General features: G+C 32.0%; 1 protein-coding gene and 1 pseudogene across 4 annotated transcripts in view; both read left to right on the forward strand.

The window, feature by feature from the left end:
• The window catches only part of NF1 (neurofibromin 1), a 210001-nt gene that overhangs the window by 47615 nt on the left and 136416 nt on the right, over positions 1 to 25970 (forward strand). For all 4 annotated transcript variants that reach the window (XM_023530595.1, XM_023530594.1, XM_011360010.2 and 1 more), the window contains exons 5-14: positions 3412 to 3518; positions 5131 to 5198; positions 5444 to 5519; positions 6232 to 6389; positions 9220 to 9393; positions 9862 to 9984; positions 10231 to 10305; positions 14511 to 14642; positions 20192 to 20326; positions 23841 to 23954. In XM_023530595.1, coding sequence (XP_023386363.1) covers positions 3412 to 3518; positions 5131 to 5198; positions 5444 to 5519; positions 6232 to 6389; positions 9220 to 9393; positions 9862 to 9984; positions 10231 to 10305; positions 14511 to 14642; positions 20192 to 20326; positions 23841 to 23954 — 1162 coding nt within the window. The remainder of the gene's footprint in view (positions 1 to 3411; positions 3519 to 5130; positions 5199 to 5443; positions 5520 to 6231; positions 6390 to 9219; positions 9394 to 9861; positions 9985 to 10230; positions 10306 to 14510; positions 14643 to 20191; positions 20327 to 23840; positions 23955 to 25970) is intronic.
• Positions 22229 to 22347, forward strand: LOC111739528 (annotated as a pseudogene).

The raw sequence follows: 25970 nt of genomic DNA on the forward strand, positions 1-25970 counted from the left end.
ACCATTCTACCTGTCTACCGATGTTTCTCTTTTAGGATTAACATTAGCTTTTGATATTTGTCTTTTACTTTTCTTTAAGGGAATATGGGTTACAGATCTTATGCCATGTTCTGTGGCTTATAGTACTCTTATGTAGAGGATTAGCTGCTTTCTCCATAGACTTACTGTATGACTGTATTAGATGTAATCGTATTTTTAGTGGGAGGGCCCTGTGGAATATCTGCTTTGACATACAACCAGAAACAGAAGACTCAATAACTTGAAAAGTTCTGTTTGATTCTTTTACAAATCTGCCAGGTTTTTTTTGTTTGTTTGTTTTTTAATGGTTTCAAAGGTATTTCCCGTTTGCCCCGAGAATACTCACTGGCAGGGCTTGCGATTGCAGCGTTTACCCCGAAATAACCCACGGTTATCAGTCCTGACCTTACCCCCAGAGTTTGCCATGAAACATCTCGCTTTTATTATTATTTTCGCATTGCTCTACTATATTGATAGTCTTTGGAAACAAATGACATCATTCTATTTATAGCATTCTGTTTTTAGTAGTTCACTGAAAATGTCAAATCCTAGAAAATGTAGCATTCTTATGTGTGATATTAAATGAACGCTGGCAGTGAGCTGCACTTTTTTTCCCAAACAAGAAAAGCATTAATAGTTTTAAATTTCTTATATCTCTCTAATCATTTGAAGCATAGTCTATATTATCTTTAAGACTGTTAAATGATCTTATATATTTATATGTACCAACTCTTATTCAGTGAATTGTTTTCACTCTTTTGTAAACTTCGATTACAAATTCATCTCTAGTGCAGTCTGTGTTTTCTTTGGGAATCTCTTGCATTTACTTTTGCCAAGTGCCCAGCTCTGGAAATATTTTTTTTGTCAATTTCTCAGCCTCAGATTGTATGGGTAGTATAAATGTGGACCTTAAACCCTTATAAGGTAATATCCCTGGGTGACATTTTCCCTTACCCTAATCTTAGAGTAGACAGACTTCTTGTGCTAGTAGCTGTTCTCTGCTTTCCACTCCTCCTCCTCCTTTATTCCTTCATTCCTTGTGCTCGCACGCGTGCTCCCTCTTGCACGCGCGCGCTCCCTCTTGCACGCACGCACTCTCACTCTCTGTCACTCTCACACACACACACACACACTAGGGAGTGCCTAGCTCTTTCTAGTCATGTTTTGTACAAGGCCCAGTTTTACTCTGTATCATTAGGGTACAAGGCTTTGTATCCAGTTCTATGTGGATATTAGCCCCAAACTCCTAGGTAAAGAAGAGAAAAAAACCTAACAGCCCTCACTCTTCCTTTGTTGCAAGGCCACACCATATCTTCAAAACCATCTCTGGTTTTCAGTTTCTGGACCTGGCTGGTTGGTTGGTGTTTGTTTCACTTTATTACTGTACATTTTAAATATCTTTCTGTTGTTGTTCAGTTTACCTGGTCTTTCTAGATGTTTTAGTATAGGTTTCCCACTTTCTTTTGCTCAAACTAGTCTTTATTTGATTTCTCTGCTTCAGAAACAATATTGAAGCTTCACAAAATATCCCTTCCCTATGGAAATAACTGACTGTAAAAGGAATTAAATTTTTCTTCTATTTTTCATAACCACAAGAACCAGCTTTTCCAAAGTTGGCGTTGCTGATTTATTAAGTTATATTTCCTAAGGAGTCATATTCCATATTTCTAGGCTCTATACAGCAGCTGTGGAAGCATGTAAATTAGTATTGAGGACCATCTATCTCATTCACAGTCTGAACTGCTAAGTGTTTCTTACCTTGATGATACGAAGACCTTTAATGTAGATGCTTAGAATAATTTTAATGTTAGCTATACATCTGTAGGCTAAAGTGGGTGAAAGAATTTAAGGACGGAGAAATTGATTTCATTTTTAGCAACTAAAAGTTTAGTGTGATGATTAAGTTTTACCTAAACTCCACTAAAATGGTTAGAGTTAATGTTATAACATCATGTCGTATTTGTGCCTTTTCATTCTCTGTCTCTGCATTTATGAAAGTTAATGCTTTCATTCTGTTTACATTTTTTGATATCTATTAATTGAAATGAGCATGCCTCATTATAAAGCACAATTCAGTAGATTAGCAATACCAACTTTTGAAAAGCTGACCTCTGGTCATTAGCGAAAAATGGAAGAAAAGTTTAACCTCTTTTATTTACACTTAAGTGAATTTTTGTTATCAGTTTTAAAAATCTAAACTTTTGTTGTATTAAATTTTTCTACATTTGTGATAACTTCATATTTAATATAAGGGAAATTTGGGGTTTTAGAAGATTTGTGATCTTAAAAACAAGTTCTATGAGAAAGGGACATTAATCAGATGATCACATAAACATGTACAGATGAAGAGAAGTGCAATGAAAAAAAGATTATTCTTTTTTTTCTGTACAAAGTAAATGTATCTTGTAAATGTAGATAAAATATAGTATTTATCTAATATAATCTTCAGGAGATATGTTTCAAGATCCCCAGTGGATGCCTGAAACAACGGATAGTACCAAACCTGCATGTGTTGTTTTTTCCTATATGCACATACCTTTTCACTTAAAGGATTCACTTTATGACTTCTTGTTGGTATATCTAGATTGCCAGCATCACTACATTAGTGCTTTGGGACCATTATAAAGTAAAATAAGGATTACTTAAACACAAGGACTGTAATACCAGTACAGTCGATATGATAACTGAGACAGCTACTAAGTGACTAATGGATAGGTAGAATATACAGTGAGGATATGCTGGACAAAGAGATGTTAAAGAGCAGACAGCATGAGATTTCATTATGCTACACAGAATGTCATGCAGTTTAAAACCTATGAATTGTTTATTTCTGGAATTTTCCATGTAGTATATTTGGACTGTAGTTGACCTCTGGTAACAAACTACAGAAAGCGAAACTGCTGATAAGGGAGACTACTCTACCATTCATGTTTCTGAAGTCTAGTTGATGTGAATAAAAGTTAATAAAATTTATTTTCGTTTTACTTATAACTTGAAATTTGAATATTAAAAACTCTTTATTATAGAAAAAATTTGAAAATACACATAGCAGAGTATAGTATTTCAGATACCCATACATCTCTCACTCTGCTCCAGCAGTTATCAGTATGATTTTTAAAAAAATAAAAATTGTACATATTTAAGGTGTACAACATGATAATTTGATATACATATACATAGTGAAGTTTATTAGATTATTATGGTTTCTCTCATAATGTCCCCTAAATTTAGTTATCTTCCTTTAGATTTTCTTAAGAAATATATATCCTTATTTTGATATGTATATTTTCTCTTATAAACTCATTATTGAGGTGAGAAGAATCTGTTGAATTCAGAATTTTGGACTGTCTTAACACTTAAGTTGATAAATTATTTTTGGTTTTTACTTTTCAGGTTACAGGAATTGACCGTTTGTTCAGAAGACAATGTTGATGTTCATGATATAGAATTGTTACAGTATATCAATGTGGATTGTGCAAAATTAAAACGACTCCTAAAGGGTAAGTTTAAATGTATGATATATCAAAAATTAATCACTATGGGTGAAAACCCAGCATTTTGAATGTACTAATTGTGTTGAGCTATAACATCAAAGTGGATTTTATAATGCAGATGTCCCTTTGAAATGAACAGTAATATATGGTTCAACCATTTTTGAACTTTTGAAAACAATAAAGAAAATGAGTATTTTAACTCTTGGCAGTGGAAAGTTTTGTTCAACCACAAATTTTTATTTTAATAAAGAAAATATAAGGGTACAGTTATTTAATTTTTTAGAATTTTATTTCTTAAGGATACCTGTAGTTTATAGAGTTATCTGTTTAGCTGTTGTAGTGCTAAAACCAGGTAGTTTAGCAGGGTAACAGTTTCACTTCAGAAGATGAAGGAACCAGATTGTGATCTTATGATGAGAGGAGAAATTGAGTCAGGAATCTCATTTCTAACATTTCTGTTTTCAGCTGTTATTGACTGACTTTGTAGCATTACAGAAACCTTATGCTTTCAGTGCCTAGCTTTACTTCTTTGTAAAATGTAACAATAGTAGTCCTACATGGGAATATATTAATCCCTAATATGTGATTTTAAATCTTTGGGAATTGCTTTTTTTGATTATGTTGATTGAAATAAACTATCAGAAAGAACCGAGAGTGTTTTTGGTGTAAGTGGGGAAGTGTTAATATAAATCAAATACCAATGAGCATTATTAATATATTAAATAAATTAATAAACTAAATACCTAAATTCATTTCACAAAAATTCTGTTTTAGCTTATGTAATATTAGATCCTGGCTAACTTAAACTTGAAACCTTATATAATTCACACTTCATTTTACTTTGTATATTGATTAAAGAATTGTCAATAATGTTTTTAATGTCTGACAGTAAAGGAGTTTTAGTTATATTAATTTTGAAAACCTCAATGGTTCTGCAGTGTAATTTTCAAAATATGTTGTTTAGTTTTCTTAATATTTGCTTTAAACTCAATAACTAGTTCACCAGAGATGTAAAAAGGCTATATCTATATGTAATACTATAAGACTATGTGTTCTATCTGTATTATCGTTGTTCAGAATTATTTATTTTAGGTTATTACAGTTATAAAACCAAGCAACAATTAAATCACATTTTAGCTATTCTATCAAGGTATGGATAAATGTTCAGCAATTTTTTTAGACTATAATGAACCACCATTCAATTCATAGTTGAAATTCCAATTTTGGTATCATTAAACATTGAGGAGTTAAGGAAGTTATGTCTCTGAATGGTAGAAAAATAGATGATGTTTTAAATATCCCTTAGACAATTGCATATTTTTTGAATTTTCTGCAATGACCATGTGTTTTGTACCTTTTTTAAAAACAAGTTACTGAAAACAAAACAGGAAAAAAACTCACAACCACCTTTGAAGTTCAAGGCTTATTTACTTTTTATTGAGTTTTGTTTTTAGTGGACACAATGAGTGTTTGGTTTATATTAAATGTCTTTACATTGCTTACAAGTATACTGGAACAAAAGTGTATATGAAAGGAAAGGAGTTTTTACTAGTAGCTCTGAATTATATTTGTGTTAACTAATTAATGTAGAGTTAACTTTAAAATTTTTTCCCCCCAGAAACAGCATTTAAATTTAAAGCCCTAAAGAAGGTTGCACAGTTAGCAGTTATAAATAGCCTGGAAAAAGTAAGTTATAACCTCTTTGGTATTAAAATTTTGTCAATTTTTGGCTATAAATGTTGCTGTTTTTAGTATTTTGAATCAAAGTCATGACTTGAGTGATAATTTCACATTAATTTTTGGAAGAATGCAATATTCTTATGAAGGAAGTTGAAAGGTTGTGATACAATTGGAGCCGTATGACATTTTATTTACTATATTAAGAAAATATTTTTGCTTTCACATACAAATATATGTTTTATTATTTGTAGGCATTTTGGAACTGGGTAGAAAATTATCCAGATGAATTTACAAAGCTCTACCAGATTCCACAGACTGATATGGCTGGTAAGGATAAGATTAGTTTTTTGTCTTTTAAACTCTTACTTATGAGGTAAAAACCTATCACTTTTCAAGTTATTTTGTTATTAAGGTGCTTTTACATCTCGTCAACTTTTATAGGAAATATTAATTTTCTCTTGTAGTTCTAAATTATCCTCAACTCTTTTCCTTTTCTTTGAGCAAATAGATAAAGATGTTTGAAATGAAGCTCTAATCTTTAATTAGAGTTGTGAATTGGATATTTGATGCCTCTTTATTGTAGAGAAGCACATTTTGTGCTCTGAGGCTTTATTTTGTATGTAGGGCAACGTGTATAAAGTAGTAATACCCTTACCTAGAATTCCTGAGACACAACTGCTAGGCAGAGAATACAGATTCTTAGTGAGCTTTGGTAATTCCTGTTTGGAAGCTGTCCAGTCTTTGTTCCTTGAGTACATCACACTTTTCATAAGACCCTGCCCATTGAGACTGAACATAAATGTGACCATTCTAAAACATGGACTTTTCTAGGGTGGATCAAGATAGTTCTTCTAATATATGGACAACATACCATTCCTCGTCTGCTTACCTGAATGAATTTGTTTGTTTAAGTGAACTCCCAAGTTTATCTTTTAAAAATATGGCTTTTGGGTTGTAGGATTATGCCGGCTTTTAATTTAATGCCAGAGATTTTCTTCTCATCTAATAATATCATTTAATATTTCCATTTTTTACATAGATTGTGCAGAAAAACTGTTTGACTTGGTGGATGGTTTTGCTGAAAGCACCAAACGTAAAGCAGCAGTTTGGCCACTGCAAATCATTCTTCTTATCTTGTGTCCAGAAATAATCCAGGATATATCCAAGGATGTGGTTGATGAAAACAACATGAATAAGGTGAGGAGGGCAAAATTATTTTCATCTGTTTAAATGTGAAGTGGTTTATTTTACTCAAGGTGTGTATTACTTTAGGCTTAGCATTCTGTAAGCATGATATTTCAGGGGGCCATTTCTAATTATAGTCATTTTAGGTCTCTGTGTTTGCTGGCCTTAGCAGAGACATAGTTGTACATAAATTTATTTGGAGGGAAAATAAATTATACCATTCATTAATTAAAGACTTAAAACAATCCCTAGTCGCAATTCATTCTTTTACAAGAGAAGACTAAATGATACTTCTGTCAGTGTTAAACATAGTTCTTCTTATAATCACTGCAAGCATTGCCTTACTAGAATTCATCACTTTTATGGTGTTTTTATTTGAATATACTTTGGTGAGTATCCGCTTGGTGCTAATGAGATCATCTGGTAACTCATTTAGGTATTTTGGAACAGTTTTCACAGCACTTTGTTAGGAAGGCAAGATATCATATATGACCTCAGTAGTGAAATTGGCACTATAACAACTGGTAATTCCTAAGGGGCGCTTATAAGGTTAATACCCAGATCTTATGCTTAAAGAATAAGATCTGGGTATTAATCTTATTGTTTTATTTGAATTTCTATATGCAGTTTGTTTTGCGAATACATTTTTTATTTTTTTGCTACTTTGGGAAAAATAGTTTTAGCTGACTAAACATGAAATGGGCCCCTGCATGACTTGTCTATGGATAGAGATGTTCAAAATCAGCTGAATGATTCACTACTTTATAAAAATATTGGCTAGCGAATTTATGCGCTGATGTGTAAATAAATGAACTAGATAATCCTTGAGAGTCTCTGCTGCTGTGCTACTCTATTTCGGTCTATATCCTAACTTTTCCATTGTGTGGACACCATTTTTCATGTTAGGTTGTTTTGGAGCCCTTTAGAATAGTAATTTTTTTTGTTTCTGTTCATTGGGAAAATAGACATGGGTAAAAAGCTACTATAAATTCAGTAATACTCTTAAGTGAATTTATATTTTAATAATCACAACTGTATCTTTCCAAATGTTTATTGGTCATTTGTGTATTTTCTCTGCATTTCTTATTTTCCATTGGATTGTCTGTCTTCTGTTGATTTGTAGGGTGTGTGTGTATACTTTTACTGACTTCTCTTTGTAAACTTTGTTTATGAGTCTTAGTTTTGTTTTTGCTATTTGGATATTTAAAATTTGTATGTAGTCTACTCAGTCTAGCTTTTTTTGTGTCCTAGCTTTTTTGGTCAGATTTCTACCCAAGATTTTATTTATTCATTTTATTGAGATAGAATTCACATGCCATAATATTCAGTCTTTTAAAGTATACAAGTCAGTGGTTTTAGCGGATTCACAAAGTTGTTCAACCATCACCATATCTAATTCCAGAATATTTTAATCATCCCTAAAAGAAAACTCATACTCATCAGTCATTCATTACTTCCTCTCACCCCAGCCTCTGGCAACCACAAATCTGCTTTCTGTCTCTGGATTTGCCTGTTCTGGACATTTTATGTAAATGGAATAATATAATATTTGACCTTTATGTCTAGAACATGCCGAGATTTTAGAAATGTTCTTCTATATTTTCCTCTAGTATTTTTCTAGGTTTAAAATTTTAGATTTTTAAATATTTCTGGATTTTAAAACATTATTAATTTTTTAATTCTCTTTTCTAGCCACATTCTTTATGAGTTAGTATTAATGGTTGATAGGTATCTTTCCATGCATATCTACTTTTTCATTAAAATAATCAAATTACACGTATGTAGAGTGGTGGTTGATTTTTTTTCCCTATATTTTCTATTCTCTATTTCATTTATCTTTGCTCTAATCTTACTATTTCCTTCTTTCTGCTAGCTTTGGGTCTAGTTTGCTCTTTTTTCTCTATTTCCTTAAGGTATACAATTAGGTTATTGATTTGAGAACTTTTTTCGTTTTTGATGTGAGAGTTACCAGGTATAAATTAGCAGTGCTTGCACTATGTCCCATAAGTTTTATAGTATGTTGGGTTTTCACTTTGATTTGTCTTAAGGTATTTTCTAATTTCCTTTGTGATTTTTTTTAATGATGTTTAATTTTCACATATTTGTGAATTTTCCAGTTTTCTTTCTGCTGTTGGGATTTCTAATTTCATTTCATTGTGATCAGAAAAGATATGTTATATGATTTCAGTCTTTTAAAATTATTAAGACTTGTTTTATTGCCTAACCTATGGTCTTGGAGATCGTTCCATGTATACTTGATAAGAATGTATATTCTACTGTTGTTTGGTGAGTTTAGCTTTTGACATGTTATATTTGAGAAAACATGTAAGTGAAATGTGAGGTTTTCATTTAGGAGAAAAACCAAAGGGAAAAAGTTTGTTAGTGCAAAGAGGATTTAAGATCACAAGAATGGATGACTTTTTGTGAGGAACGGAATTTAGAGCAATGGAACAGCCTTAAGAGGCTGAAGGTTGAATATAGCCTGGAGTTTTAGGTAAGGATGAACAGTTTGACATAGACCATAACTAAATTGTCTTTAATTTTAAAATTAAAGATAATGTGAAAAAGAGGTTGTAGTCATTTGAATTCAGGGTTTAGAAGTCAGCTGTCTTGTTTGGGAAGGACTTTTTCTTACGTTCCTTCAGTATTTCAACAAAGAACATGAACAGATTCTGTTTTTTTAGATTTGAGAAATATTTAAATGATGACAACTACTTGAGAAATAAAACTACAGATATCAATTATGTAGTTTTTAGAGGCTGATAAGTTTCTACTTTATTAGATAAATCTGAAGTCTGAGAAACTTTATATATTATGTTCTCGCTGTATTTGAATTCTGTAGAAATTATTTCTGGACAGTCTACGAAAAGCACTTGCTGGCCATGGAGGAAGCAGGCAGCTGACTGAAAGTGCTGCAATAGCCTGTGTCAAACTGTGTAAAGCAAGTACTTACATCAATTGGGAAGATAACTCCGTCATTTTCCTCCTGGTTCAGTCCATGGTGGTGGATCTTAAGGTAACTTGCATATTATTTCTTTACTACAAACTTTAAGACAATTAAATGAAAATAAACTTTATAAGCATTAAACTAGATAGAGCATTGTTCAAGATTACTGCTAACACTAAAGTTATAAGTCTTCTTTAATAAGTTTATAGGACTTACTTTTGTTACTGTCTTCCTCAGGCTAAATAAAGTGGCTTAGAGAATAAAGAAAACACATAATTAACCAGTTTTATTAAATTAGCATTAATATTTAGATTTGGTTTTAAAATAATGTAGAAATTAGTACTTTAAAGGAATCATACATAGTATAGTAAGAATTTTATCACATCCGTGACCCACAATATTAGTGCTTTGTGCTTCTTCTGGCAACTGAATGTTACTGCCATCTCTGTGGATGATGTGTTGATATTATTAAATACTAGTAAAAGAAATACTGCATGGCTGTTTAATGGCTTTTGCTTGCTATTGGGATTTTCATAGAACCTGCTTTTTAATCCAAGTAAACCATTCTCAAGAGGCAGCCAGCCTGCAGATGTGGATCTGATGATTGACTGCCTTGTTTCCTGCTTTCGTATAAGCCCTCACAACAACCAACATTTTAAGGTGAGAGCACTGGTTTTTATCCAGTTATATTTACTGATACTGTTCATCCTTTAAAAATGTGAAAAGACTAGAGATATGAATAGATTACACCTGTATTGGTATTTCTCAGTATTATATATCAATGTTAATTTTAAGACCTTAACATTTTTTTTTTTAACTTTCTTTTTGTTTTTCCTTTTGTGCTCATTTGTGTTACTGCATTTTTTTCTCCTAGAAATAATCTACTATTTTTTTCTTCCTCTGTAGATCTGCCTGGCTCAGAATTCCCCTTCTACATTTCACTATGTGCTAGTAAATTCACTCCATCGAATCATCACCAATGTAAGTCCAAAAGGTATTGCTAAATTACTTAAAATTTTTTTTTCTTCTTACTTATTTTTTCTTAATAAAGATGTTCTTGGTTTACAAGATTCTGAACTTAGATGTCTGATATAGAAAGGTTTCTCACAGATGATTACTTATATCTAGTAACATTTTCATATTCAGTTTTGACCTGAGGACCTTTATTGAGGAAGGTGTTGTTAATGAGATCCTTTGGAAAGATTAAACCTAATACATTTTATTTGGATCCAAAGTCCTTCAGAACAGTGCCACTGAAAGTGTAATTTAACATTTTCATTTCAAAGCTCATCACATACTAATATTCTTAGCTCTTTCCCAGCATTTAACCATTTAAGTTAAAGTAATAGTTATTTATGTTGTAGCTCAGTATGGTACATTTGAAAAATGGCGAGACTATATTTGATTGTATTATTTAGTCTTCCTTAAACAAATAAAATATTAACACACTTAAATAGAGGTGTTCACACATTACAAAACCATATCAGACAAAATAGGCAAACTCATTAAAAGGTACTTATGAAACCTTCAACTCTGATGTGAGTACATGCAATAGAAAGATAAAAAAATTATCAGATTTGGACCATGGATTTAAAAAATTTTGTTCTTCTGAATATGAACAATCATATTTTGAAGTTTCTCAAGTTATTTATCACAGTTCTACTTTTATCCATTTATAGATACTCACACTTACGTAAATTGGTCAGCTTTTTCCTGTTTTTCTCCCTTGAAAAGGGCTTTAATCATTGATGACTTAGGTATGTTTGTCCTCTTTGTAATTAAATTCCATTTTAAAAGTGTCTCTGATGAGTTAAAAATACTCCCTACCTTCATTTGCTTTGGATGTGTTGAATTAAATCAAACTCTGCCCACATTTTCTTTTATCCATTCCCGCAGGAGAAAAATAACTATTAATAAAACTATTTTGTGACACATTTAATATTTTGTGGTGGAGTGCTAGTAGCATTTCGGGCAGGACAATTCTTTGTTGTTCAGGACTGCCTTGTGCATTGCAGGATGTTTAGCATCCCTGGTTCACATTTCATTAAATGCCATTTGTGCCACTTCCCTCCTCCCACCCCCAGACATTATGAACAACTAAAATTGCCTGGGGGAATGATACCTCCCTCAGTTAAGTATCAGTGAGTTAAATTACAGGTAGAAGAACATTAAATACAGTTTGTTCCAAAAGAGAAAGTTTAATGAGTCTGATCGCAGTTAAGGTATGTTTGTATTAAAAACTTTAAAAATTTTTACTTTTACTAGTAACTTCAAGGTTTACTTTCATAGCTATTAAAAAGTAGATGATTTCTCCTCTTAAGTTTACGTGTAATTCAGAAATAAAATATTATTACCTTTTTCTTCTTTGATTTATAATACTAAAAGCATTCCATTTATTAGCGTGAATGGTTTTACATAAATGCTTAAAATTTATATTTAATAAAGTCAACTATATACTTTTTGATATTTTGTGGCTAGTTACTTTAATTGTAAACTATTTTTGTCTACAATTGAATATATAGAGCACTTTCAAGCATGGACTTGGCACTGCTGTAAGTGGCTGAGCTGCTTTGTGGGTTTGAAGCATGTCTGGAGTGGTACTTCATGCATGCCTCAGTGTATATGGTGAAGTGGTTGTGCATCTATACTCTAATAATGAGTACTGCATGTGTGAAGGTGGAGTGTGTCTGTATCAGAAATCACATCAATATGAAATCCATTTTTATAAAGAAAAATCTATATTGACTAATTTTTAAAATTTTAAAATATCAGAGTAACCTTTCAATGAATAGCTTGAAAAGGAGCATAGATTTGAGTCTATAAAGTATCTTTGAAAGTTATACGTTAGATAATACTTTATAATTATAGATTGTTGGATAAATTGTTTCTTGTTAGGGTTCCCCCTGCCCCTTTGGTTTGAGGCTAATAGATATTGAATCTTAAGTACTTTCTGACTTAAAAGAACTATATATAAAGTAAATATGTAAATTTGTGGAATCTCAGCGAAGATGGAAATATTTTGTCTTGAAATCACATGAAATTTTTCTTACACATTTGGACTCCTAATCTTAAATTCATTTTTAGTGTAAGATTTCCTTTTAAATGATTCTTGGTTCAGTACACCTCACAAGTTTTCTTCTTCTGTGGTTCTTTAGCAAATTCACATGTTAAAAAAAATATATTACCACATTCTCAAATAAAATAAAAATTTTACTGATGTGTTTTTGAGGGTTTATATAGAAGTAGTAATGATATTTGCAGTTCTTTGTTTTGTTTTCATGAAACATACTCAATTCATAAGTACAGTGTTAGATCTAAAATATTTTGCTGTTCTTAAGAAATCCGAAAATATACTATTTGAATTTTACTATAATGTAAGCTTTCATCAGTTTCAAAAATGGTACTCATAGTACCGTTACCTTTTCTATTATGCCATAAGAGAAGAATTGTAGTTACAAGATCTCTGTTAAGTATTTACTCTTTATAGGCTTCTTTTAGGCTAAGTTAGATATATTGTTCTAATTGGGAAATTAAAGAAATAATATACTCGTATATGAGCCAACTATCTTAGCCATCAGTGGAACATGCTATAGCTGGTATAGTACTTAGTATTGTTTTTTCCTTACGGCAGTTTATTGTGGTTTACTATGGATAGTTCACATATTGAGAATGAGATGATCTCTTTCTACTGAGAGGTTTTGGTTGAAGAAATTATTTCCAAGGCATTTGCAATTTTATTTGTTATCTCTTAAAGAATTGCCACATAGTTTGCTCATATTGTAAAAATATTGCCATTTGTTTGGCAATAAACTAAGTTTTCAGGGGGAAAGAAGATTGTCTACTTTAATTGACTAGTTTCAGAAAGGACACATTTAGTAACTGCTCTAAACACTAAATTTTTTACCAACTACATGATGTCTAGTTTTTAGCATTTATTTTATTTAAAAGTATAAAATGACTGAATTTATAAATTATGAAAAGTTACAATTATGAAAATCACCAAAACTTAAGTTAAATTCAAGCTGTTTTATTGGGTGCACCTGGTAGCACAATACAGTTTTAACCACTATCAAAATGACATAATTTCAATAGAATGTTATGTGGGATACATGTCTCTTTAGTTAATCAGTTTTTGACAAGATATTATGGGGTCAGTAGAGTGAGGAGGACCCTTATCTCAATGCATTTTGTGATATTCAGCCTTTTTCATTTTAAGCTGATTAATATAAGTTGTGTAAGTTAGTAAATATAGGGAAATCAAGCTGTGTTAATTGCTTGGGCAAGTCAGATGACCAAATGGACCAAAGTTTACATAATCCATTGTATAACCAAACTAAAACTTGATCATTTGTTATAAAATGGCTTAAATAAAGTAGGAGTTAAGGAAAAAGCAGAAACAAGCATATTACCCAAAAAGAAGTATTTCTTCCCTCACAGATTTTGAGTCCCTCCCTTCCTAAGTATAGTTCAGTAGTCAAATTGTATATTGTAAAAGTTAAAGATATACTTTCAAATAAAATAGGTATTGAAAACTGGAAACAAGCTAAGCAAATTAAACAGATATAAAAATATTTACATAAAATAATTACCTTTTAAAAATATTTAGCTGTGATCAGTTTGTCTTTGTGGTGATCATTAGTCTTTTCATGTATTGTACCATCATTCCATATCAGTTTAAGATTATAGGTTTACTAATAGCTTATCTCATTTACTAATTTCATGTCGTAATTATCATTGTTGTCTGTAGGCATATTCCTTCAACATTATGTTGAACTACTAATCTCTTTTAAAACTTTAATAATCATATTCTTAATCTGGGAAAATTTAGAAATATGGACGTATGTTTCAGCAATGTGTAAAACATTAAACTTAAGAAAAAGATTGGCTATAGAATCGGATCTCTAAAGACTTTTTGTTTCTCAAGTTCACTAAATTATTAGTCAGAAGAGACAGTCTATATGCTCATGCTCATGAAGTAGGCAATTTATCTCATGTTTATTATATTTTAAAATAGACATATGATTCGAATTAAAGATATTATTTGAAGACTTTGGAAATCATGGCATATGTTTGCATGGTTTTAGAAAGTTTCTCACAAAAGGATAAAAAATTATAGTAATAACCAGAGCATATAACTCAAGCAAATTTGTACTTTTCCATTCTTAATGGTATCTGTTTTTGTCCAGTCTGCATTGGATTGGTGGCCTAAGATTGATGCTGTATATTGTCACTCAGTTGAACTCCGAAATATGTTTGGTGAAACACTTCATAAAGCAGTGCAGGGCTGTGGAGCACACCCAGCAATACGAATGGCACCGGTAAGATTAATCATGAATTTTTAATCCACATTCTTCCTATTGCATTTTCAGTGTCTTTATCCCATTCTTGCTGTTTTGATTATTTTAGAAAATCAAATAGTCCTTCCTTTTCTATAAGTATTGTGGTATGTTGTATACCGCAGTATTGTTGCAATATTAGTTTATGATGTTTGTTTTCCACTATTTCAGTGAGTCAAACATTTTCTTAGAGGAATTTTTTTCGCAAAATGCTGTTAAAATTTTATTGTCGTTTTTTAAGTTCCTTTTTCCTTTAACCTTTCCTTATTAATCAAAATATTTTGATTAGCTCCTCCTGTTTTGGGAGTGATTAATGACTTCTGGGTTAGAGTGAATGTTCCTGCAAATGCACAGTTTTGCCCATTGGATGATGAATATCGCACATAGGAAATTAGAAATAAAGTTTTTAATTTTTATTTAAAATACAAATTTCATATTTCAGCAAACATGCTCTGAGCATTTAAATATGATAGGCACTTTGATATCGAAGTTTGACTGTGTTTAACCTAAATAAAAATGGACTTTTCAAATGAAGTATTCTAAAAGATTAGTATTATTAATGTAGAATTTTAAATGGAACCCATTTAAATAGATAATTATAGGATTGTGACAGTCATTTCTTGGTATTTATGTTTAGCGAGAGTATTCTACATGGCAACTCTTGACATTGATTGGTGGTACTTTGTCTTCTGCTTCTTATGTTCTATTCTTTTTGGCTGCTGTCGCTCACATGATCAGATGCCAACCAGTCACTGTTTTGCATGGCAGTGGGCTTCTGTGGCTGTAAGTATAACCCATTGTAACTACCTCAGAAAAGTCTTTGGTTTCTTTGACTTTTCTGTGTGTAGTTACCATGATAGTCACATCATGTCATTTCACATGAAAATGTAGCATGTTTTTATCTATTGATTTTATCTAGTAGATTAGCCATTTCACACTTACAAAATAATTTAAAACAACTTCCTTTCTGGCATGCTTCTCTTTTTCTAAATTCCCTTAGTCAAAAAAATATTTTCCAAATTCCCTTAGTCAATGTTTTATGTAGTTGTAGTTCACTCTTATCCAGTTGTCAGTAATTGTTTTTGAGGATTGTTTATCTTAGATGTTCAAATAGAGAAAGAAACTTGCTATACCATATAGTTTGGGATTGTATAGCCTAAGAAATTATAGCCAAAAGAGCACGGCAATGATGTTTTATTAAATAAAATGCAAAGCTGTTTTTTAGTTGACTTTTTGTAATGCCAAGTACTTAATTTTTTTTTTAAATTGAAAATTTCAGGCTAAGTTAATTGGAGGTCAACATCAATAATGCCTACTTAAAGTTATTTAATGAGATATCATTTTAAAAATTTTAGAAAATGACTTGGAATAAATTGTTGAAAAGTTATTTAATGACTTATTTATTCATTCCAGATATCTTTTGCAAAGTTAGAACTTCATTTGATTTTTTGTTTGAAGTTTTCTACCTCTTCAGGTAGAAAATTAAAGCCCTCCAATAATAGAAATTGGTGGAAAGTTAATATTCACTTCCAATTTAACTTTAATATCCAGTTTACTATCTGTCTGTAATTTAATTTTCTGTGCATGTGGACTGAAAGAAAATGAAACTAAATCATTTTTTTGAACAAAGACAAAATTTTATTTGTAGTCTGAAAATGTTCTCTACATTTAGAAGTTATTTTACTTCATAGCCCTAGTTATTAGCTGATTCTAGGAGCTATGTACTTTACTATTGGTAACTATTTTATAAAAGCCATAACTAGACTTCTTTTGGTCCAAGGACAACTGTGATAAGAATTCAGTTTTGATTTCTAATTGTTCTCTTGAAAGTATCAGTATACATTTGATTTTCAAAATCATTATTAAGCTGTTTATATTCATGTATTCGTATATGTATAAAATTTTATGTGTATGTATATAGTTGTACATAGTGGCCAAAGGACTGTTTTCTGGCTGCTATTCTTCCCAGGGAAAATAATTAGCAAATTTAATATGAAATGATATTTTAGAATAAGAACATTTTAGAATTTGGATGATGCTTAAGGTGAATCTTGCTCCTCTTAAACCTGGTGAGTAAATGATCAGACAACAAATGTGGAAGTATTGAGCTCCCACTCACTGCCAGGCACAGTGTTAATGCCAGGGGAGCATGACAGTCTACACAGACACCAGCACTTTCCTTCACAGAGATTCTGGTCTCCTAGCTTTTGCTTGAAAACTTCTAATAAAGTGCTCACTACAGGTGTCAAAAAGTCTGGAAACACATAGCTGAATATACGTAATAAATGTTTTAGAGAAAATACATTACATAGGGTTTCTCAACCTTGGCACTGTTGACATTTTGGAACGGATAGCTGTTTGTGGTAGGGGACTGTCTTGTGCAATGTGGGGTTTAGCAGCACCTCTAGCCTTTACCCACTAGATGCCATTAGCATTCATACCCCACTCACCATGAAAACCAAAAATGTTTCCAGATCTTCCCTGGGGGACAAAATTGCTCCTAGTTGAGAACCACTGTATTACATGATATATGTTCAGTTGGTTGTCCTCATTTGCATTGCCTCAGATGATTTGTGGCTTTGATAAACCTAAGCCTTTAGCTTGCTATAGAAGTAGTGATCTAAAATAGCAAAAAAATTTACCTTTTTCAATCTGTAAACAGGTAAAATAATATCAGTGTTTCTAGGCTTTACAACCACCCTGTGTTTTAGAGATGGATACATTTCTTGCTGGAAAGAGCTATTTGAAAATTTTTCTTCTACCAAGATAGACTTATGTCTCTATCACTCCCAGCCATCACTGATTTTCTTTCTGGAGCGCTATAGAACACTTCTGATCTTTCCATAAGACAGCACTACAGATATTTGAATACAGTTATCCTGTACTCCTAAAGGTTCTTTTGTTTTTATATCATTATAGCATTGGAAAGGATTTTATTATTTCTACTTTCTTTAAAACTGTGTGTGTGTGTGTGTATGTTTTGCTTGATCTGGTTTTACAGCTGTGGAAACTGAGGCACAAATGATGTTAAATGAATGACAAATAGTCACATGGTTAGTGAATAGTCAGCATTTATTTAGTCCATTGTCTATCCCATTATTCAGCTGTCTTTCCTCACTAGTATGTTAGCTTGATGAAAGCAATAGCTTTGTCTGGCTAGTCCAGCACTGATTTTCTGGCCCCTAGACAGTATCTGGCACATAGTAGGCATTTGGTACATATTTGTTGAATGAATGAATGAATTTCTAACTTGACCTGCTTTCAAAACCCTCCATCTGGTTTTCTTCTTTCTCTTCTGGAGATAATTCAACGTATTACTGGTTCCCCCCCCCCCAATTAAAATGACATATTAAGATCTGATTTTAGTCTTCCAGATGTGTAATAATTGCTGAAAGCTGTTAACCTGCTGTGTCTGCATACCATGTTTGTACTAAACAGTCTAAGGTTGCATTATTATCTTAAATTGAACCTTTAATCATTTAAACTCCTTAGCCTTTTTCATGTGAACATTGAGCTAGAACTTCTCTATTTTGTAGTTTGGTAATATTTTTTAAAATTTGATTTGTTCTAGCACTAATCATTCACTATTTTAAAACAAAGAGAGCCTGTTAATAATGTATGAATTTTCACAAATATATATAATTTCTGCACATTTGCTTCTTAAAGAAGATCCTGGCTTGGCAAATGTTCCTTACATGCCCATAATTTAGTCACGGTCTTAAATAAGTTAACAAATAATTTGCATTCTTAATAATCACCTGAATACTTGGATTAATGAATTTTTTTCCTGGGCATGACTCCCTCTCTTTTTTGGCCAAAGCTCATTTACCACCTTGGATTTCTACTAGTATCTGCAGTATGGAAGACCAATTAATAAATTAAGGAATGGGTTATTTTTCTTACATTTTAGTTAAGAAAATATTTCTTCTTTAGCAAATTGTTCCTGTCTTTATATTACCTAATGGTCATTAATTAAAAGGTATTTGAATTAAAAATTTTATTTGAATTTTTCAAGTCTTATCTCGTATTAGGCAGCAATACTGGAACAAAATTTATTTGCTGATACCCGGGATCAAGAGATGATATAATTAACTATTTACTTTTGGGAAAGAATTACTAAATAAGAGAATTCTTATATCTGCTAATTGTCCTTTGATCTGTATTCTTGTGCCTGGCTGTATCAGGGAAGAGCAGTTACACTTAGTTATATCTTAGTGAATAAATTTGTTCAATGAAAGTTTCACCTTGATCTAAAGTGTTACCTCTACTTAGAATGGAAACAAAATGGAGTTTAATGGGAGCAAACAGTAGAAACAATTTATTGAGTACATTTTGTAAGACTTTTGTGGTGGCATTATAAATATAAAAGCAAACCGTATTTCTAAGTTTTGCTATGTCTCCTCTGTAGTGACCTTCAACATAAATGTGTACATTAAATAGCTTTTCTTCCTCTCTGAGGACCAAAAACCTTCAGTGTTCTTGAGCATAATAACAAATAGATTTCTCACACTTAAACATTGAGTATAGTGGCTGTGTGTTACAGATATGCATCTCCACTTATTACCTTTGAAAGACAGCCTGTTTATTTGGACATTTTTATTACATAAAAGTATGCCTGTTTAAACCAGATATTTTTAAGTCCTTTTAAAGGAAAAGTGGAAATGTTTTATAAGAATAGAGAGAAAGGTGATACTGGATCCAGAATATAATTATTAGATTTTGAGTTGAATAACATCTATAATTATAATACCAACACAGGGTCTGCAGTAGTATCTCTGTAATTGAAATACACTTTCCATGATTTAATCTTTCTCAAAGAGTTCTTTCTCTGTTTTATCAGTGTTCTTCAGACAAAGTACATGAATTATGTAACTTGAGAGAGATGGAGTGCAGTAGGAAAAAAAAAGCAAAACTTATGATTTAAACTATTAAGTACAGAGATTGCCTATATATTATATTTCATCAATTATAAGAACTTAGTTTTTAACATCTCTGAAATTGAAAGTGCATCTTATCTGTCTGGTGTCTGACAGTTGAGAGTGGTTTTTCATCCCTTGTGGTACATACAGTAATGATAAATCTTACGGTTGGTAATGTCATAGATTTTATGAAATATTTGTGTATATGTTTGTAGGATAATTATTACATCCGTTGATTAGTGTATTTTGAGAGCTGTAGACTTAAGTACTTTATCCCTAAGTTTTTCACATTTTGGAAAATTGTTTTTTTACAAAGGAGTCAACCTGACATTAAAACTTTTAGTATCTTAATATATTTTCACTTAAACTTGATTAAATTATATAAGAATAATTTAAATGTTGCAAAAATAATTTTCATTTGTTTTTTAAACTTAATAACATTAACCTTATACTTACTATTGAATGTTTCTACTAATACACATTTAGTGGTATCAAATATCTGTTTATTTTTTCAAAGTTTTTTAAAATTTACATTAAAAAATTAGATAGCTTTTATCTTCAACAGCGCCTGATTCTTACAAAGTGATGTCATGTTTTTGTTTTTGTTTTTAGAGTCTTACATTTAAAGAAAAAGTAACAAGCCTTAAATTTAAAGAGAAACCTACAGACCTGGAGACAAGAAGCTACAAGTATCTTCTCTTGTCTATGGTGAAACTAATTCATGCAGATCCAAAGCTGTTGCTTTGTGTAAGTATTTTTATGAAACAAATTGAAATTATTACACAAACTTAGTTTGGTTTAACTAAAATTCTGAGACCCTGAATGTAACTATTAGCTAAAGAACACTTACTGATTCTTTCTGATTATGCTTGAAGATATCCCTAAGAAAACTTAACTTATGGAGACTACTAATATAATTAGATTTCTTTACCTTTCTTCTTTGTTTTCCTTATCATTAACATACTTCGATGAGATCTTTTGTCCTTACCCTGTTACCAGATTATATATTGTTCAGGCATTATCCTGGGATGGGAGTGAAGGTGATGAAGCAACCATAAATCAGAGTGCTTTCTATGTGGTAAATGGTTAGGTTTTTTTAATTTTCAATTGCTATTGCCAAACCATTTAGCTTTTCTATCCTCCGTTCTTCCTGTCATCAGCCTTCTATTGTCACTGGCTTTGCCTACAAATTCTCTGTTGGGAAGAGGAGATGAAAATGGGTGTGGTTGTCATAACTCGTTCCTTCCAGCTTCAGATGGTATTAGATTCCAGAGATCATGACTGTGGTGCACACAATAATTAGGAACTAACAGATCAAATGAGTGATAGTTATATGAAGTGATTAAAAGTATGGGCTCTGGAGACAGACTAGCAATATGATTTAGATGACTTACTTAACCTCTCTGTTCCTTAGTTTTCTTTTGTGAAATATTATAATAATATTTCCTACTTCAGAGATTAGGAAGATTGAAGTTGTATATGTCATGTTTTCAGGAACAATGTATAATAAATTTATAAGTACAAATAAATGTTAGCTTTTATTACTGTTAACAAAGTAGTTAACATTAACATTATTAATACCCCAGATGTAACAGTTATATAAGGTGAATTTCATAGGATACCATGGTTAACCTTTGTGGAGTTTCTCCAGTCTTTGGAGAGCAGCATCTAGGAAGATTTTTTATTACTTTGTTCAGCAATAGGCTTCTTAAGTGCTCAGGTACTTTGAATTGTGAAGGCATATTTTTCAAATTACTATAGGGGTTCATAACTTGATATCCGTAGTCTCAAGAGTTCTATGAACCTCTCGAATTAAAAAAAAATGTGTACATGTGAGTATTTTTCTGGAGAGAAACAGGAGAGAGAATTCCCAAAGGATTAGTGATCTCAAAAGAAGGCCCATGCTATTTCAAACTGTTTGAAAAGCACATTCAAATTTGGGAGTCTAATAGAATAAGTTGTTAGAACTTTGGTATGGAAAAATTCCATAAAATCTATCAGTGAGACTCTATAAAAGTAATGAAATACTGTCCCCCCCCTTTTTTTTTATGTAGCACAAGTTATTTATGGTGTTATTTCATCATGCATGTTATATATTAGCACCACATTGTTTGTGTGGATCAAAAAAAGCACCAAAGTCACTGGTGCTTTATGTGTTGTGAATTTATTGTTGAAAGAACAAAACCTGCTGTTTTCCAAGTTTGAAATTTAGCTAGGGTAAAAGTGTCTTTTAAAATTGAAATTATTGCCTTTGCTGCCATCTAGTGGTTAAATAACTTTTCTTAGATAACCAAAGGTAAGTTAAAATGGCGATTCATTATAAACATTTGATTATTTCATATCGTACATATAAAAATTTTATATCGTAGTAAATAGGAGAAATGTAGAAAATACTATTAAATGATCTCAATCGTAGTATTTTTAAAGTAATACCATCTTATTGTCTTCCATCTCTGCCATCTCTGTCCTAATTATGTTACTTTCATTTTTTCAAACCTCCTAATTGCATCATTTCCTACCTCCCTCTAGTCATTGCTCTACACTAAAATTATAGTGATCTTGGATGTGGTTCCATAATGTAGCGGTTAGCACGTCTGCTTTACATGCAGAAGGTCTTGGATTCGTGCCCCAGTGGAGCCACGGTCCATGGTCTGTGGCCATACCACTCTGAATAAGCCCAATCCCATCTGATCTTGGAAGCTTAGCAGGGTCGGGCCTGGTTAGTACTTGGATGGGAGACCACCTACGAAGACCGGGTGCTGTAGACATTTTTAAAAAAATTATAGTGACCTCTTTAAAAAGCAAGTCTTATCATATCCCCTGCCCACCTTAAAACCTTTTAATTGAAATTGCTCTTGGGATAAAGACCAAACTCCAAATAGAGGTACAAAGTCATACAAAGTCTGACTTTCACCTACCACTTCTGCCACATCTAGCATCATATTTTTCTTTATCTTTACTCTAGTCATTATGGCCTATTTTTCACTCCATCTTACTTACCGCATTCCTTTATACTTGTGCTTGCACTTGCTGTCTCCTCTGCTTACTAGATGCTTCCCTGTCCTTTTCATGTAGTAATTCCTGCTCATTCTGAACCATTATCACTGCTCTAAGGAAGCCTCTCTGACTGCCACATTTTCCTGTTAGCAGTATGTACCTTCATAGTTCTTGTCTCATTTGCAGTTTAATTCATGTTGGTCTGATTGTTTTATTGATGTTTATCTTTCCCACCAGACTATATGCTCCAGGAGGGTAGGAAACATCTTTTTTCCTTGTTGTGTCTTTGGTATCAGGTTATTAATAACTGACTATAAATGAGTGTTACAGGGTTATTAATGACTGATTGTAAATATCAGAAAATAGGCTAACAGTTTCGAATTACAGATATGCTAAGGTGTGGGCTTACCTTAATCATTATAATGGAAAAGAATCTGTACTTAGCAAATAAAAATGTGGGCATGGGACCCACTGGCCTCACTTAAGTGATCCATATATTCTTGACATGTAAATAGATACTCCCAAGTTTCCAGAAGCATTTTTAGTCTCTTTAAGTAGATAGACATTCACATTTTTTTATATCGCTAGTTTGCTTTTCTTAGCACACAATGTTTTTCTACAATGTAAAAGACTGAGGTATGAGTATCTGGAGGTGTGAATTCTAGCCCTGTATGGATTTGAGTAGATCCTTTGTACTAGACAACCCTTTGTACTGGACAACAGAGGGCTACACAGGGTAATTGTACAGTCCTTGTCCAACATGCTTGTTCTTTGCCTTTGATCACAATCATTTATAAGATCAAAGCCAGTAAATTCCAAACCACAGGTATATTATTTAGCCATTGTAGTGTTGCTGGAAGAAAAAATTACTCTTTATATTATTGATATGGTTTCTTAATTGAAAAGCTAATACCTAGTTTTTCTTTTAGGGTTTTTTTTCTGGACATTATTTACATTAATGAACAAATATAGATGTAGACTAAGAATCCTTAATAAAAGCAGTTTTGATTTATTAAAAAATTCCACAATTATTTTTATTAAGATATAACTCACATACCATAAAATTCACCATTTTAAAATGTACAGTTCACTGGTTTTTAGTATATACAAGGTTGTGTAGCTATCACTACTGTCTAATTCTATAACATTTTCATCACTCCAAAAAGAAACCTAGTACCCGTTAGCAGTCACTCTACATTCCCTTCTCCCTTTAGCTCCTGTCAAATGATTTTTTAAAATTGAAGTTTGCTTTTTTTCCTTGCAGAATCCAAGAAAACAGGGGCCTGAAACCCAGGGCAGTACAGCAGAATTAATCACAGGGCTTGTTCAACTGGTCCCTCAGTCACACATGCCAGAGATTGCTCAGGAAGCAATGGAGGTAAGGGAGTGAGGGGAATAATTTCTAGGCTCTTGAAAGAAAGGCTGTAACTGTGTGCATTCTCGATGTTTTTTTGGTGTGTAGTTTCTGTGAGTGATAGATGTAATTTCTGGACATCTTTTAGAGAGATATGGAAATGGTGTATTTGTGTCTATACACTATTTTATGAACTCCATGGAGAAAGAAGGGGTTTACTTTATGTAACAACAACATTAATCAGATTCTTATGCTAAATTAAAAAATTCAGAATTTTCTAACTATAGTTGACTTTCGAATTTTAAAATATGTATTGAATTTTAAATCTCTATACAGTTCACACACCATAAAGCTTACTATTTTAAAGTGTACAATTTAGTGGCTTTTAGTATATACACAAGGATGTACAACCATTGCCACTATCTAATCCCAGAACATTTTGTCACCCCAAAAGGAAACCCTGTCACTCCCCATTACTCTCTGACCCCAGCCGCTGGCAGCTACTAATCTATTTATCTTTATATATTTGCTTGTTCTAGAAGTAGAATCATACAATATGTGTCGTTTTGTGCCTGGTAACAATGATTTCAAGGTTCATCTATATTGTAGCATGTAGCATTCTTTATTGCCAGATATTTCATTGTATGGGTATACCACATTTTATTCATTTATTCATCAATTGTCAGACATTGGGATTGTTTCTGCTTTTTGGCTAACGTGAATAATGCTGCTGTGTAAATTTGTGTAAAGGTTTTTGTATGGATATACTTCTTAGTATATAGCGAGGAGTGGAATTGCTAGATCATATATATGGTAACTTTTTGAAGAACTGCCACACTCTTTTCCAAAGTGACTGTCTTTTTATATTCCCACCAGCAATGTATGAGGGTTCCAATATTTCCACATCTTGCCAATACTTTTTATTGTATTTTTGAATACATCCTAGTAGGCGTGAATATAGTTGACTTTTTAAAAAATTATTTTTATATTGGTTACTTGATAAATATGGTTTTAAGTTAAACCAGTTTTATTGAGGTATGATTTACATTTAATAAAATCACCTAAGATTTAGAATATTTCTGATCAAACCAGAAAGTTTCCCTGTGTCTGTTGCAGTCAGTGCCCCTACTCTCTGTCCCAGAGACCACTGGTCTGATTTCTTTCAGTATCAATTAGTTCTGCCATTTCTAGAAGTTCATATGAATGGAATCTCAGATGGTATCTTTCTTTTTGCTGGCTTCTTTCACTCAGCAAGTTTTTGAGATTCATCCATGTTGTTGCATGTGTTAGTTCCTTTTTTATTATTGATAGGTATTCTGTTGATGTTTATACCACAGTTTACTGACTTGTTAATGGCCACTTAGGTGAACATATCCATCACTACTGAAAATTATCTTGTGCTCCTTTGTGTTCTCTCATTCCCTCTCTCCCTTTATTGCCCCCTACCTGCTCTCTTGCTTTTCCTGTAACCATTGATCTGTTTTCTGTTACTGTAGATTAGTTTACATTCTATATAAGTGGAATTATGAAGTATATACTTTCTTTCCTGTCTTCTTTAACTCAGCATGATTATCATGACATTCATCTGTGTGGTTCCATATATCATTAGCTTATTCCTTTTTAAACAATTCATTCCTTTTTATTGCTGTACAGTGTTCCATTGTGTGGCTGTACCACAGTTTGTTTATCCACGGTAATGGACATTTGCATTGTTTCTAGTTTTTGGCTATTACAAATAAAGATTTTAGGAACGTGTATGTACAAATCTGTATGTAGACATATGCTTTCATTTCTCTTGGGTAAATACCTAAGAGTGCAAAAAATCTTACTATCTAGTCTCTTTATAAGAGACTACATAGTCTTTAAATCTTTACAGCTTAACTATAAGGACATTGGAAGGTAAGCACTACAGGGATAGAAAAATATGCCATACAAACTAACCCAAGGAAAGTGGACTAATAAATAGATGTGAAGTTTAAGACAAGAAACATTATTGGAGGTAAAGAAGAATATATCATTATTACAAAGGGATCCAATCCA

The sequence above is a fragment of the Pteropus vampyrus genome, unplaced genomic scaffold, assembly GCF_000151845.1.
Source record: "Pteropus vampyrus isolate Shadow unplaced genomic scaffold, Pvam_2.0 Scaffold50, whole genome shotgun sequence".
Lineage (NCBI taxonomy): Eukaryota > Metazoa > Chordata > Mammalia > Chiroptera > Pteropodidae > Pteropus > Pteropus vampyrus.